Source organism: Trachypithecus francoisi, unplaced genomic scaffold (assembly GCF_009764315.1).
Source record: "Trachypithecus francoisi isolate TF-2019V2 unplaced genomic scaffold, Tfra_2.0 Lachesis_group4, whole genome shotgun sequence".
Taxonomy (NCBI): domain Eukaryota; kingdom Metazoa; phylum Chordata; class Mammalia; order Primates; family Cercopithecidae; genus Trachypithecus; species Trachypithecus francoisi.
This window is the reverse complement of record NW_022681469.1, coordinates 96,417,606-96,434,242: the sequence shown is the minus strand read 5'-3', so window position 1 is coordinate 96,434,242 and position 16,637 is coordinate 96,417,606. Positions and strand designations below refer to the sequence as shown.

At 34.0% G+C, this 16,637-nt stretch overlaps 1 protein-coding gene across 13 annotated transcripts in view; it reads right to left on the bottom strand.

Moving 5' to 3' along the window:
- MPP6 (membrane palmitoylated protein 6) overlaps nt 1–16,637 on the bottom strand; it is a 111,034-nt gene that overhangs the window by 25,725 nt on the left and 68,672 nt on the right. For 11 of the 13 annotated variants that reach the window (XM_033192547.1, XM_033192543.1, XM_033192540.1 and 8 more), the window contains 4 exons: nt 15,636–15,788; nt 14,699–14,926; nt 3,528–3,569; nt 1,735–1,866 (listed from right to left, as the gene is read on the bottom strand). In XM_033192547.1, coding sequence (XP_033048438.1) covers nt 1,735–1,866; nt 3,528–3,569; nt 14,699–14,926; nt 15,636–15,722 — 489 coding nt within the window. In that variant the 5' untranslated portion in view covers nt 15,723–15,788. The remainder of the gene's footprint in view (nt 1–1,734; nt 1,867–3,527; nt 3,570–14,698; nt 14,927–15,635; nt 15,789–16,637) is intronic. The other 2 variants (XM_033192546.1, XM_033192538.1) reach the window with 1 other exon arrangement.

Below are 16,637 nucleotides of genomic sequence, written 5' to 3'. Positions count from 1 at the left end.
AGTTAAGATATTTAAACAATTCAGCATTGAGGAATCAATTGGCACCTAAAATTCTTCATATCTGATATCTGGTAGTGAAATTTGGGGACCAAAATACAAGTTAAATTGCTCAAACTTCTTATTTATAATATTAAGTTGGAAAAGGAAAATAAACACTATTCTATAATAAGATGTATCAACACGACATTTTATCTAGCACCCTTTAAAAGACATTTACTGTCAACCTTAATCCTACTATGCTGGTATTTCAGGCCAAATCAAATGAAAAGGAGATACTATTTGGAATATAAAGTGTAGATTTTAATTTATGCTACCAGGAGTATGAATATCCCAAGAGCTTGTAAATTTAAACTAGGCAAAACTTTACCTAATGTAAAATAGCTAACTTTTAAAATAAGCTCCAAAGAGAAATATTTTAAAATAGTGGCTGGAGAACTGGCTGTTAGTGATTTATCTCACAAAGTTAGTATTTCTAACCTTACAACTAGCATAGAAAATCTAGTATAACTTTTAGCAATTAAAATCCTGAAAAACAGAATTAAAGTAACCAACCATCAGAATGCAGGGAGAAACAGAGAGAAGAATTGAGGTTAGAAGAGAAAACTAAGAGATCACATTCATAGGAAAAAGAAAAAAGAAGGAAAACTAGAATAATTCAATAAAGGACACAGCCACAGAGAGATTTTTTAAATGAGGGATCTAAAAAGTTCAGGGGAAACCTCTTGAAATCATGGATTGTTTAATTTACCCATTTCTTAGCTGTCTCAACACACAGTGCACCTATACGTTATAATGTCTTAATTTAAATTTAAGGACACGTTAGTAAGACTGCTGTCATTCTGTGATTTGTTTCTCCTTAGAAGTAGATCTATATTTTAGAGCTAATGTGAGTTACCAATATTTCAGTTAATTTTAGAATTTGGTGCTAAGTCCTGGATCCTTTCCTCTTACTTCTTGTTCTTTAGTAAAACTCTCATTTGCTTTGATAGTTTAAGGCATTTCAGACTTCCTGACTTGTCAGTTTCTCCAGTTCTGAATACTGTGGTTGTTAGCTAATATAAATAATTACAAAAACAGACTTGTTACTGCTGCTAGGGGTTTCTGAAAGCTACATTAGGAGAAGAAAAAAGAATACCATTAAACAGATCTTCTGAAAAAAGGAGGGAAAAATGCAGTGATAATACACATCTCTTTCCATATACACAGATTTTAATCCAAAACCAAACAAAACTGATCGAGTGAACCTCCATTTCCCAGTATCTGAGAAGAGGTGAGCAAATAGACATTAAGACCTTAAGAAATTATGCTTTACTTGCTATGAACGAACAATGAGGGAGAGGAGACAAGAGAAAGACTTACTTCATAGTAAAAGACTCCTATTAAAATAAACAAAACCCAAATATCTTTTTAAAAGGGATGACCCAAGTGAGTTCTTCTTGGTCAATAGCATATTTTAATGCAATTACCCATGTGCAAAAAATCAATTGGTCTATTCCCTAAACCAACTGGTTAATGCCACAGGCTGGTTAATTCTGCACTTATTAAGAGCTACTTGCAAATTTCCTCCCAATTTGATCTTATGTCCACAAAATTAGTAGCCATGAAGCAGGAGCTGTTCATGTGGGGAAAATCATTGTAACAAATGCTAATATTCTTCCTGAATATTCAGACATTAACCAGATCTAAGATTAAAATTAGAAAAGTAGTTGAGGAACTTCTGAGAAGCATACTAACCTGCCACCAATTTGGATCTTCTCTATTTACAATCTGAAGAATTTCTCCTTTGGAAAACTTCAATCCTGCTTCTTTGCAAGGTATTAGGTTATCATTGTATGGATTATAATCAAAATGACACTTCACAAATACCTAAAACATACAGCACAATTAAAAATACTATAGTTGTATCACTTCCACTGAATTAAAAAAATCCTTGTCAAACCACTGATTGTAACTGAAAATGTATTTAGTACTTCAGATAATGAACTTGTCTCTCATAAATGGAAATCAAGTTATTAGAATATTAACAGATTTTGGTATCAAAGATAATAAAACTTCATCTCTAATATCTAACTTTAAATCAATGAGTTTGATAATCATTCTATCCCACCATTCTTCCACTTTCCTTCAATCTTTTCACTTAATTTTCCAACCAGCACTGCATAATTTTTAAAGCAAGCAAATGCTATGATCCAATTAACATCCTGAAATAATATAGGTAGTTGATTTAAGGTATATATTTCAGATGTATTAGAACTTTGTGAAAAGGCCCTGAAACCAAAATTAATAAAAGTTCATGTCGAAGTCAGATATGAAATATATTTGGTAGTCTTAAATACTTTTCTCGAATCACCTTGCTCTGATTTATATGCTCATCTTAAATTTAAATGATCAACATTAAATTCATTGTAAGACAAATACTGAAAAAGTCTTGAAACTATTTTCCATTTTAAATTCATTTGTGTATATATATTTCTTTCACATTTGCTTTATTAATAAAAGTATGTCAGTTAACACTGCTAGTTATGATTTCCAAAACTGGGAATATTTGACTTATTTGCTTTAATTTAAATTCTAATTAAATTATGCATTTTTGGTATTTGATGGAAAGTTCAGACCAATTGCTTTCTTTTTTTTTTTTTTCAGATGGAGTCTCACTCTTTTACCCAGGCTGGAGTGCAGTGGCCTGATCTCTGCTCACTGCAACCTCTGCCTCCCAGGTTCAAGTGATTCTCCTGCCTCAGCCTCCCAAATAGCTGAAATTACAGGCATGTGCTACCACGCCTGGCTAATTTTTGTATTTTTAGTAGAGATCAGATTTCACCATGTTGGCCAGGATGGTCTCAAACTCCTGATCTCAAGTGATCTGCCCTCCTCGGCCTCCCAAAGTATGGGGATTACAGGCATAAGCCACTGTGCCCAGCCCAATTGCTTTCTTAAAACAGACTTGTTTTATACATATTTATAGAAATTCAAATGTTATCTTCTAAAGAATTGCCTTAGCATTAATCAGCATGTAAACTTTAATAAGCAAGAAAGCACACAATTAGTCAAAATAACAATGTTCTTTTTCTATTTGTTTATCATATTTCTGTAATCAAACAAAATTCAAATAACACAAGTAGACATATTATTAGTGTGGTAAAAGTATTGTGATCAATGCATACAAAATAATTTTAAAATAACTAAATCTGGGAACATGTAATAAAATCTTAGTTATTTATAATTAGATGATTTTCACAGAAAGCATTCAGAACATTTTCAACTACTCTAGAAAAGCTAAATATTAATCCTTAAATCAGTAAGTCAATAATTTTTTTTCCTGATATATAATTTTAGATCTAAAAAGCAAGCATACAAACATTAAGATTGCTAAAGTGTGACAACTGGCTAACTTGATAATGTCATGCAGCTCCATGTTTTGACAACGGGAAAAAAACCAAAATAATTAAATTTAATCAAAGAAAATTTAGTTGGCTGATAAGACAGAAAAATGAAGCACCAGAGAATGTTCTGGAATGACAGCATACCTGATGGATGTGTGCTGGATGCCTCTCCATATTGATGCAACTCTAAAAATATATTTGTAATTGCATAAATAAAGCCAGACTTTTAATTTATAATAAATTAAGAAAATATAAACAAACTACTAGACCATTTTATTACTTCACTCATTTGGTAAGGCAACTACCTCCCTAATTAATTGTCCACAAAGTACAGTACCTGCCAGTTATAAATGATAGAACAAAAAGTTAAAGGTATTTGAGATCAAGCAGAAAGAAAGGATTGGTATGCAAAGTTATAAAAATACCTGCATACTCCTTACTTCTCAAGAAAGATGCAATGATTGAAGAATAGCAAGAGAATCCTGTCATCTAACCATGAATGTGATTACCATTCTTATGTGTGGAACAGAATACATATTGTAACCATAAAGCTCAGACTTTACAAGATAGTCCAAATTTCAAATATTCATTCCTCCAACATCCATGGAATTGTTACGGACATGCCATTATTTGTGGAATACAAACCACATCTCTCAAAGGTAAAAGATTTCTAGAACAATTTCTATTTTTTTTTTTCATTTATTAAAGTAGTTTTAGAACATTACTCTTAGGGTCAAAAACTCAGATTAACCTGATTTTACTTTGAACTTTGAAAATTTTTCTGAAAAATCAATTAACCCAACCTTTGATCTAACCATTTTGTAATGACTCTAAAACCATTAAAGATACGACTAGACTTAGTATAATTATATTTTATTAAATGCAATTTAAAGTGTTGCACTTATAGGCTATGGATGTTAACTGCTCATTCATCATTAAGAAATGACTAAACACCACCTACTAAAATATTTCTATTTCATATTCTTATTACTAAAAACAACTGCATGACCAAAACAATTTAAAGTACAAGGAAAAGGAAGTACAAATGGCTTTTAAGCATAAGAGATGTTCAACAACCTCATTCAGAGCAGAAATACAAATTAAAACTACCTTATAACACTTTTTTCCTATCAGATTAGCAGAAATCCTTATATTTTATAACATTCTATAAAAGAACTATGGGTTAATAGGCATTTTCTTTCTAAAAGACTTGTGGAAGAATGGTTCAACCTCTTGGGAGGCCAATTTGGCAATAGCTATCAAGATTACAAATGCATAAACCCTCTGACCTAGTAATCCATGTCTGGGAATGTATTCAACAGCTATGTTATGCAGATACATCCAAAATGACTTATGCATAAGACTACATTATTCCTAACAGCAAAAGATGGGAAGCAACCTAATTGTTTAACAAAAAGGAACTGGTTAAACAAATGACGGTATGTCTACATGATGTGGCACTATATTTAGTCATTAAAAAAGTGTGTGTATGTAGGTGGTGTGTGTCAACAGGAAGTGTATGCAGCAATAAGGAAATATCCTCAAGATAGATGGTTAAGTAAAAAAAATAAGGTTCAGGATAGCATGTATACTATGCAACCTTTCTATGAAAAAGGAGGTGGAAGGTGAAAAAGGATATGTAATTTTTATTTATTCGCATATGAATGAAGAAATTCTGGAAAGATAAACTAATAGCATAGTTTGTACTGGTGGGGGGATGAGGACTAGGTTGGTAGTGGGAAGGATTCAGAGGGAGATCTCAACTGAATACATATTTACACTTTTTGATTTTTGAACCATGGGAATGATTCACCTATACAAAAATTAAATTTTTAAGGTAATAAAGATAAATGACTCCCATTTGGATTCAGATGAAGTAACAAGGACCCTCCAACTTGAAATAACTAAAAACTACGTTAATAAAATATGTGAAACAATGTCTTTCAAGATGTCAGAGATCAGGCAATGAAGAGAGTGATCCCAAAAGATGGGAAGAAACAAGATGAGCTACACAATTGCCCCAGCTAACAGGACAGAGAGTTTCCAGGCTGCAACTCAGAAAGGGAGAAAGGTGAAGCCTGATGGTCTCCAAGTTCATGAGATGCACTGGGAGACCTGGGAGATCAAGGTGGTTACAGTGCATGGAACACAGTATCAGTGAGGAAGGACTGCAGAGAGAATTGTGAGGGACTCCTTCTGTTTTCAGCTGAGTACTTAATCAATGCATGTGTATGAGGAAGCTACCTGCCCCCTCTCTCTGTGTAACTCTTTCCTCAATGATGGTAAAGAATCATTTGAAAGCATTACAGGGAACAATATAGGGAAGTTGTATACGGTCAAGAAGTTTCTGTTCTCACCAGGCCAGGTGGAAAAACCTTCATAATTCACAGGCCGTGAATACTTAGAAGGGTTATGAGCTAAACTACATCCTGCAATCATATCTAATAAATCTTAAAAAGGAAGATTTAAAAGAATCATCTGTATCCTAGAACAAAGGTTAAGAATGGTTATTACTAAAATGTCAAAAAATAACAGATGTTGGCAAAGTTGCAGAGAAAAGGGAACTGCTAGTGGAAATGTAAATTAGTTCAGCCACTGTGGAAAGCATTTTGGAGATTTCTCAAAGAACTTAAAACAGAACTACTATTTGACCCAGCAATCCCATTAGCGGGTATATACCCAAAGGAATATATATCATTCTACCATAAAGACACATGTACACATATGTTCAACATAGTACTTTTCACAACAGCAAAGATATAGAATCAACCAAGATGCCCAATAATGGTGGACTGGATAAATAAATTTTGGCATATATACATCATGGAATACTATGCAGCCATAAACAGAATAAAATCATGTCCTTTGAGCATCATGTACATAGCTGGAGGCCATTATCTTAAGCCAATTAATGCAGGAACAGAAAACCAGATTACTACATGTTCTCACTTGTAAGTGGGTGCTAAACATTGAGTACATATCGACACAAAGAGGGGAACAACAGACTCTGAGGCTTACTTGAAGGCAGATGATAAGAGGAGGGTGAGGACTGAAAAACTACCTATCAGGTATCATGCTCACTACCTGGGTGACAAAATCATTTGTACACTACACTCCAGAAACATGCAATTTATCCATGTAACATACCTGTACACACACCTCTTGAGCCTAAAAGTTGGAAGGGCCGGGAGCAGTGGCTCATGTCTGTAATCCTAGCACTTTGGGAGGCTGAGGCAGATGGATCATGAGGTCAAGAGATCGAGACCATCCTGGCCAACATGATGAAACCCTGTCTCCACTAAAAATAAAAAAATTAGCTAGGCCTGGTGGCACGTGCCTGTAGTCCCAGCTACTTGGGAGGCTGAGGCAGGAGAATCGCTTGTACCCAGGAGGTAGAGGTTGCAGTGAGCCGAGATTGCGCCACTGTACTCCAGCCTGGTGACAGAGTGAGACTCCAAAAAAAAAAAAAAAAAAAAAAGAGTTGGAAGAAAAAAAAAAGAGTATTTACTAATACAAAAATATCCAGTACCCAACAAGGTGAAATTCGTGCCTGGCAGCCAATAAAAAATGACCAAGCATGCAAAAAGGGAGGAAAATATAACCTACAACAAGGAGAAAAATCAAGTGACCCAGAAATGACAAATATGCTAGAATTAGTAGACAAGGACATTACAGTAATTGTTTTAACTTTACATATTATATTCATGGTTCAAGAAACTATAGGAAGGATTAAGTCTATTAAACACATGCAGATATAAAAAAGAGGCAATCTGAACTTCTAGAAATGAAAGCCAAAATATCTGAGATGAAAAATACCCACTAGGTGTGATTAATAGCAGATTAGAAGTTGCAAAAGAAAAGATCAGTTAACTTGAAGACAAAACAATAGAAAATATCCAACATGAAAAATACAGAGAAAAAAGGCTGAAATAAATGAACTAATCAGTGAGCCACGGGACAACTTCAAGAGGCCTAATATTCGTGTAACTAAAGTCACCAGAGGACAGGAGAAACAGAAAAATAGAAAAAATGTCTGAAGAAACTACTGTCAAAGTTTTTCCAAATTTGATAAGAAATAGTCTTTTCAAAAAACTGAGCTGGAAAAATTGAATATTCATATGCAAAATATAAACTTTGATCCTTTCCTCACATCCTATATAAAAATTAACATACAGTACATGTATCATAGACTCAGATGTATAGCATAGATAGAACTGTAAAACTTGTAGGAAAAAAAATTGGAGAAAATCTTCATGACCTTAGGTTATACAAAGACTTCTTAAATAAAGCCACAAAAGGATGACTCAAAGAAAAAAAGGATAAATTGGATTTCATAAAAATTCAGAACTTCTGCTCTTTGAATGACATTGTTAAGAGAATGAAAAGACAAGATAGAGACTGGAAGAAAGTCTTGGCAAATCCCAATTCTGATGAAGCACTTGTATCATGAATACATAATACTCAAAACTAAGAAAAACAATTCAACAAAAAATGGACAAAAGATTTGAAGACACTTCACCAAAGTGCACATAAGTATGGCAAATAAACACATAAAAATATGTTCAATATTATTAGTTATTAGGAAAATGCAAATTAAAATCACAATGAGATACCACTACACACTATTAGAATGGCTAAAACTTTAAAGACTGGCCATATCACATGTTGCCCAAACTGCAGAGTAACTGGAACTTTCATACAATGTTGGTGGAAATTTAAGTTGGTATACTAACTTCTTCAGAAGTTCAACATATACCTACCATATGACTCAATCCTTCAACTCCTGGTATATACTCAAGAGACTTATATGTAAATGTCCATAGCAGCTTTATTTGTAAAAGCCCCAAACTGGCAACAAAAAAATATTCATCAGCCAGGTAATAGATAAACAAACTGTGGTACAGCCATGCAATGGAATATTACTTGTCAATAAAAATAAATGAACTATCAATACACATAACATGAATGAATCCCCAAACAACTATGCTGAGGGAAGCTAAACAAATGAATCAAACAATATCCAAAAAAGAATGCATGTATTCCATTTATATAAAAATATGGAAAATGTAAAATAATTTAAAGTGACAAAAAGCAGAGCAGTAGCTGCCTGGAGTCAGTGGTGGGAGAGAAAAAGGGAGCAGGAGGGAAGGATGAGAAGTGGACACAAAGAAGCTGGGAGGCCAGGAGCAATGACTCATGCCGGTAATCCTAGCACTTTAGGAGGCTGAGGCGGGCAGATCGCTTGAGCACAGGAGTTCAAGACAGCCTGGACAACGTGGCGAAACCCTGTGTCTACAAAAAAAAAAAAAAAAAAAAAAAAAATTAGCCAGGTGTGGTGGTGCATGTCTATGGTCCCAGCTCCTCAGAAGGCTGAGGTGGAAGGATTATTTGAGCCCTGGGAGGCTGAGGCTGCAGTGAGCTGTGATCATGTCACTGCACTCCAGCCTGGGTGAAGGAGTGAGGCCCTGTCTCAAAAAAGGAAGAAAGAAAAAGACATGGACACAAATACATTTCTGGGAGTGTTCACCATCTCAACTGTGTTGATTTCACGGGTACATTATGTATGTCCACATGTATCAAATTGTACACTTTATTTATATAAACTTTATCTCAAGGATATTTTTAAAAGTAAAGATAAAAACAGTAGAAGTATTGAGAAAATATGGCACAGGAATACACTATGCTTATGCAAATGACAATAATTAGTGGGAAAAAAATTAAATGGATGAAATGGCTAGAAAACCAGCTCCACCTTGACCCTGATGTTAAATCAGAAGGCGGCTAGTAATTCATTTGGGAACGTGCTGGCTAAACATGGTGCACATGTTGCTTATAGAACCTAGTTCTTAAATCATAGTTCCAGGTCCATCTGAATCTGAACTTCAGAGTGAGTAACAAGATGGTGAACAAAGTGATTATCATTGCTAAGAGATTTTCCACAACACTAGCTGAGATGGTCAAGGAAGGATGCTTTTTCTACAAATTTTCAGTGTATGAACTTGGTTTTACATACAGATGTACACACACATTTTTGAGAACAGTAAGGTAACAAGAATATACGTTTGGTTAAAAAAGTTTTGAAGGGCAATCCATGTTCCTCTCTGATAAATATCTGAGGGCCACAAATTCAAGCCTCAGCCATATAGAAAATTTTATTTTAAAAATCATACAAAAATTAGTTGGGCATGATGGCACACACCTGTAGTCCCAGCTACTTGGGAGGCTGAGGCAGGAAAATTAGTTGAACCCGGGCAGTGGAGAATGCAGTGAGCCAAGATCACGCCACTGCACTCCAGCCTGGGTGACAGAGCTAGATTCTGTCAAAAAAAAAAAAAAAAAAAAAAAAAAAAATCTACTAACTACTAACCTAGGCCAAAATTATACTAATCACAATTCTTATGTTTATATCACTGGTTCATGCAAGGACTGCTTTTGTTGATTTAATTAGTTTTAATAATATAATAGACAGCAACGCACTTGCCACCTACTAACATTAAAATCCTACTTGATTCTCCTGCCCTCATTCCATCCCATCCCATCATTCCGATTTCCCCAACCAAGGCACACTTCACCCTGAATCTTGGGTTCACAAACTCCTTACTTTTCATTTTGTATATAGTTCTATTGCATCTATATGTACTCTTTAAAATTATATATTTAGTTATTTTAAACTTAAAAAAAGTATCATGCTATATACATGTAATCTTCTGGGGTTTACATGCTTATTAACATGTTTCCAGCTGTACATACATAAGAATTGCTCTAGGGAATTATTGCAGCTGGATATACGTGAATATTGAACTCTAAGAGACATTATTAAACTTTTCTTCCTAATGTGTTTATAACAATACACACTGCCACCAACAATGTAGAAAAGATGCTGTTGATTCACAGCTACAATTTTTACCAACTTAATGGTATATCACATTATGATTTTTAATATATCTTTACATGTTTACTGAACATATGTCCCCTTTTACTTGATTTTTCTATGCAGAATGAAACACAATTTCAAACAGTATCCCTAGAATAACCAGTTTCCCCCCATTCATTGAATCATCTCTCCTTTCCACATTGAAAGACATTATCTCTGTCACATATCAAAGTAATATGTATGTGTAAGTCTCTTTCTGAGCTCCCTAAAAGTCCACTGATCATGCTGTCTCTTCCTATGCCAAAATCACAGTATCTTAATTCCTAAACATTAATAATCAGACCCCATTCCTGCTTTTCTGGTTCAAAAGTGTCTTGGCTATTCATCTTATCAAATTCCATGGAAAACCCTGTTTTGACTGGAATTCCATTAAATCTGCAAGTCAATGCGTGAAAAATCAACATCTTCACAATATTGTCTTCCTGTCCATGATATGATATACCTGCTTATTTAGATCCTCTTCATAATTCCTTTGTGTAGAGGTCTTGAATTTTTTAGGTTAGATTTATTCCCAGACATAAATGTGACATTCTCTGACTGTACTATAAATGATGTCATAGTTACATTTCTAGACGTTTGCTGATGACATACAGAAATGCAATTGAGTTTTGTGTCTTAATCTTATTTTCAGGTACCTTGGTACACTTTATTATTTCTAATAAGTTGCAGTTTTGAGGGGTTTCTATGCAAAAACTCATATTTGTAAATAAAAAGTTTTATTGCCTCCTTTCCATTTTGCTTCTATAATTTATTTTTGTCAGACTGTACTTATGGATCCTTCAAGAAAATATTAAATAGAAGTGGTGCTAGTGAGCACACTTCTCTAGTTTCTTTCTTTTTCTTTTTTTTCTTTTTTTAACTAGGCAAAGTCTTTATCTTTGTTTCAAACTATTTTCTGGCTAATTGCAAATAAATAACTGTGTATAATCAATAATTAAAAAGTAGCATTGTCCCAGTGTCCAAGGGCCTTGGAATTTAAAATATCATAGGTTTACATTTTATCGTATATAAAACATTTTAAAAGCAGTTAAAATTCTTGAAATTTTATTATTTTTTAGAAGTTGAATCAATTCAGTTTGCCTCATTGTTGGAAGCTTCATCAAAATTCTGAACAAGATCACCACTTCCCCAAAAGTGAGTGGTACTTTCCCATCCAGCTTCTGCCAGTTTCGTTAAGCTTGTTGACACCAAGCTGGTTTAAGACACTGGGTGGCATTTCTGTTAGCTGCTTTGTCTCAGCATGGCTGGTATAATGGTCAAAGTGTTTGCTGCTAGAGATGTCTGAACATTGCGATTATTAGTGTAGATCACCATTCCTTGGTTTGTAAACATATCTCTTTAATATCAGAGATATTGCTTATTTCTACTTTCTTTCAGGAGAACTAAAGATTTTTTTAATCATCTGTTGCAATAGATAATGTCTGCTGTATCATCTGAGGGCAGTTCCTTTTTACCAATGTACAATTGTGCTTGAAATTTGGCAAGTTTTTCTCGGTTTGTGAAGGCTTTTTCATTTTATAATGAAAACGAAAGTGGAATTTCGTGAGTGGAAATAAAACTTCATGCGGTATTGGGGTTGGCACTAGAGGTCTCAGGCAGACCAGATGAAAGGCCAGTTTCTGACTTTAAAGGGAAAGCTTCTAACATTAGTTAATTCACAATAACGTTTGTTCTAGTTTTTTTTTCTTTTGTAATAAAATTAAGGCTTTTCCCTTCTATTTCTAATTTACTAATCATTTTTTTAAATCATTGAATTTTATCAAATTCTCCATTGAGGTTATTCTCTTTTCGTCTGTTAATGTGCTTAGTTACATATGGATTTTCTAATATGAAACTCTCCTAGCATACCTGGGATAATAAATCTAACTTGGATATGTTGTATTATCTTTGTTATATACACAATCAAATCTGATTTGCTAATACTTTGTTGAGAATTTTTAATGAATATCCTTGAGTGAAATAGTCCTGTGATATATTTTGTTATATTGTTTCTAGTTGTCCAGGTCATGTTGGTTCCAAAGAATAAGAAATAATTCCTATCAGTTGGCCTGAATAAAACAAATGGAATTATGAATAGCCTCTGGGAATCTAAGCTATATATAAGTTGAAGAACTTCAGAATTGGCTACTTCTAACTCACTCTGGTCCTCAAAATTTAAATATAGATACTTATGTCCCATAGCAGATTCAGATACTTTTACCAAGCACCTGAAATGATTCTGATAAAGATAATCTACTGACTATGCTTTTGAAAAACATTACCATGGTACAGAAGAGTTCTTGGCTTTCATTTGCTCTTGCAGCAATCCAGACCTGAGACAATCTCCACAGTACTACATGGTGGAGATTTTAGTGAAAGAGTTGAAGAGGCAAAATGCCCTTGCTTCCCTATAGCATCTTAATAGGATGCCCACGGTTTGCAGATGCCCTGGTTTATGTCTATGATTCCAGCATATGAGTAATGTTCCCTTTTTCATGTAAAAAAAAAAAAAAAGTCTCAATTTGGATTCAATTTGGATGTTCTTTTGGAAGCCTTCATGTTATAGTTTCTCTTCTTCTTTATGGCAAGACAGGCCTCAGGTTGCCTCAGGCTTGTAAGACTCCTCCTCTCCTACGTGAATTCATTCCCCCAGCTCTAAATGCTAAGTGAAAAGCAGAGTTTGAGAGGGTATGGAACGGGGAAAACTTATGTTTAAACCAAGGCTAAATACCCTTGCATTTCATCGTATTCAGTTAGTTTACCAGATGCAAAATCTATGTAGGAATTTGGGCCAAAGCCCTAGTTATTAATACTATAAAATTTTATTTTGCCTATAAAAGTCTATTACAGCCATGGTGAGCTAGAGGAAGTCTGGAGTTTGGACTACAGAGGGAAAATAAAATCTTCCTACTACAACTAACACATAATAATAAATAAAATACGTAAATTCTAGATTTTAGTCTTCCAACCTACGCAAGTCCAAGATAAGGCCTCAGGTGTCACAAATCAAAATTTGCCAACTGAGGAATAAAGGTAGTCTGAGAGGTACTACTGATATGAAATGTCTAAGTACTAATATCATTTATTTTTCACAATTCTTTTCCTTGAGGACCACGAAACTACCTTCATTTCAACCGAAGTTAATTACAAGCCTATCTATTTTCAGAAGTTCAATTTACATGCTAATATTCATGATTAAATAATCTATCCTTACCTTTGAAAGAACAGTTTAAAATAGACATTCAATGAAATGTTATTTCAAATAACTGTACGGAAATGTAAGAACTAGACTTTTAACCTCTCATTTTAACAATATGAAATAAGATACACTGGCAGAATCTTATGTAAGGAAACTTATAATTTCATTCATACATCAAACAACACATTTCTGGAATAAACCTGAACATCAGAGGTATCTACTTCTACATTACTTAGGCTTGAAAACCCTCTCTTTGGTTCCAACACTATCAATACTTTTCAATTCTTCCTCTGCAATTACTTTCTTACTCTTTCTTTACGGTTCCATTTTACCACTACTGCCTCATCACCACAGAAGTGCAGCCACTTCTTGAGCACTCACTATGTGCCAGGTGTTGCTGTGACAGCACTCCATGAATTAACTCATTTAATCCTCATAAAAAACTTCTGAGAAAAATTTTTCCCTAACTATATAGATGAGAAAAATGAAGCACAGAGAAGGTAAGCTGATAATTGGCAGCAATGGTATTTCAACCTAAGTGGTCATTTTAACCACTCATTAGAGCTATTGTTCGCAAATCACCTCACACCTTCAAATATCTGCCACCTGGTTATATAATCTCATGTCTCTTCTTTTTGAATTCACTTAACATACCGAGCCTAGACAATCTCTATAACTAAAACATTTTCCCATTCAATTATCTAGTTTACCTAAAATTAGTTTTAAAATACAGATCAAATGTGTGCAAACCAGGGGTCCAAGATTTTCTTTATACCCATTCTCTTTTCTGGCCTCATCAGTCATTTCATCCATCACACAAACACTAAGCTGGAGGTGATCTGGACTGCATTTTTATCCTCTCCCAGGACCTAATACAATGCCTGAACATAACAGCTGTCAGAAATGTTTGCTACATTAATAATTCAAAGACTTTATGGTTCTTCTGACACCTGGCTGTAGGTTACTGCTATGCCAGGGTTCCTGGTGTTCACAAAGAAATCTTACTACTTCCTTTATAATAGTAAAATAGCATTGTTTACACATTCAAAAATTCACCCATGACAAAATAAGGCATTTCAGAACACTCAAATCGATTGTTTTTCTCTTTTCTTTAGCAAAATAGTAGCAACTGATAGCTATTTCCAACACTGTGATTAAGAACATGAAAGTATTTTTAATACTACCAAAAATTTTATTACTCACTTGTTGAGGAGTAATGGTATCTCTGTAACTTGGCAAAATTTTTAGGGTGACACTTCCACTAATATTTTTCAGTAATTCTTGTAATTCCTTTGGATTGTTTCCAACCTCATGGCCATTGACTTCTTTAATTATATCTCCCACATGAAGTAGACCTTGTCGATCTATCATTCCCCCATGGAGGATTCGGGCGATTACCAGATCATTATTCTCAACCCTAAATGTCACACCCTATGAGAAATAAGAAAGAGATTTCTCATTTATTAGGGAGAAATGCTTAAATATTCATGAACATATGTAAGAAAATAATTCTAAAACTAGGTAAAACGAATCATTCTTACTTTTCCTATGTTCTCTCCTGTTTCAGTATTTCACTCCCATTAAACTGTGTACTAGTATAGTTTACTACACTAGTGGATAGGATGTATCTTACAGTCTAAATGGAAACTCAGAGCAAAAAAAGGTATTTTGCGCATTCTGATGGACTTATTCCTGGCTTTTCTTTCCTTTTTTGCACTCACTGTTCTTATAGTCAGATCCAGAAGTAAAAATTTTACCAAGGAATAGTAAACTTCACTACTTAGTCCTAGTACGGCTTCGATTTTTAATAACAACTTCCTTCTATATTTTGATACTGTCAGCATTTCTTCCAAGGGCAGTTCATGCCTTCAAAGGGTAGGAAGAAACATAGTAGTCATCTTCTGAAATGTTTTGCTACCCCTTGCCATATTTCTACTTCTAGCTCAGTTTAACTTTTCATTTTGGTTTAATTTTGCAGACTAAACCAAATTGAGAGAGCATCAGCTGTGTCTTTATACACAGGCCAAATAAGAATACAGCTTTCATAACATTATGAAAAGGAAAAAAAATGAAATAGTGACTGAACGACAAATTATGTCATATTTCAGATTTAATAGGGCACTGATTTATCTATACTCACCAAAGGTTCCCCAGCTCTTTTGTGAATACCAAGAATACGAATGGCATCTACTGGTAATAACTGATTATTGATAGAAGAATTATTCATTTCTGGGCTTGATGGAGGTGAATCATAACATTTTGATGCCACAATATCATGGGCCTCCAACAGTGACTATGAGGAGTAAAAATAGCCTGTGGTTATTTACAACATGTTGATGAAATATGTTACTAAAAGTACTTTGTTAGTTCATTATTCCAAGGGCTTACTAAAAATTTCCAAGGCACATAGTATTAAATTTCAAAATATCAGGTTGATCAAATATATAATTTTTAAGAGATATAAAAATATCCAGTTTTATTATCAAACAATATCATATTCCTTCTTTGAGACATGAAGAGATTGACAGAGTTTAGTGATGCTTTTTAAAAACTGGCAAGTTTACTGGAAACTGAACCTAGGTTTCCAGTCTGGTGTAAGGAAGGTACTGGATTTCATTGCCATCATTGTCATCATATCATTCAATATTTATCATCAATCGTATTTATTAAAATATCATAAAAATTCAAATTCAAATGACATTTTTACCTAACATTGCTATGTTAGTAATATGATATACTTTTTATATGTACAAAATGTCTGTTAAAAGATGTTCAATAGAAAATGGACAAATATTAGCATCTTATATCAGTGACAGAAAATTTTATATTACCAATAAAGGTTTTAGTTTATAAAAAGAATATTTTTTGAGGAAAAAACAAGTCAGTAATAGTCCTGAATACAACGTATTTTTTTAACTCCCAAATTTACTATGCATGTGCTATCAGTATGGGTAGTTTTGATCCAGCTTTCTAGGAATTGCTTTTTTTTTTTTTTTTTTTTTTTGAGACAGAGTCTTACTCTGTCACCTAGGGTGGAGTACAGTGATACGATCTCGGCTCACTGCAATCCCCACTTCCCAGGTTCAAGTGATTTTCCTGCCTCAGCCTCCCAAGTAGCTGTGACTACAGGTGTGTGCTACCA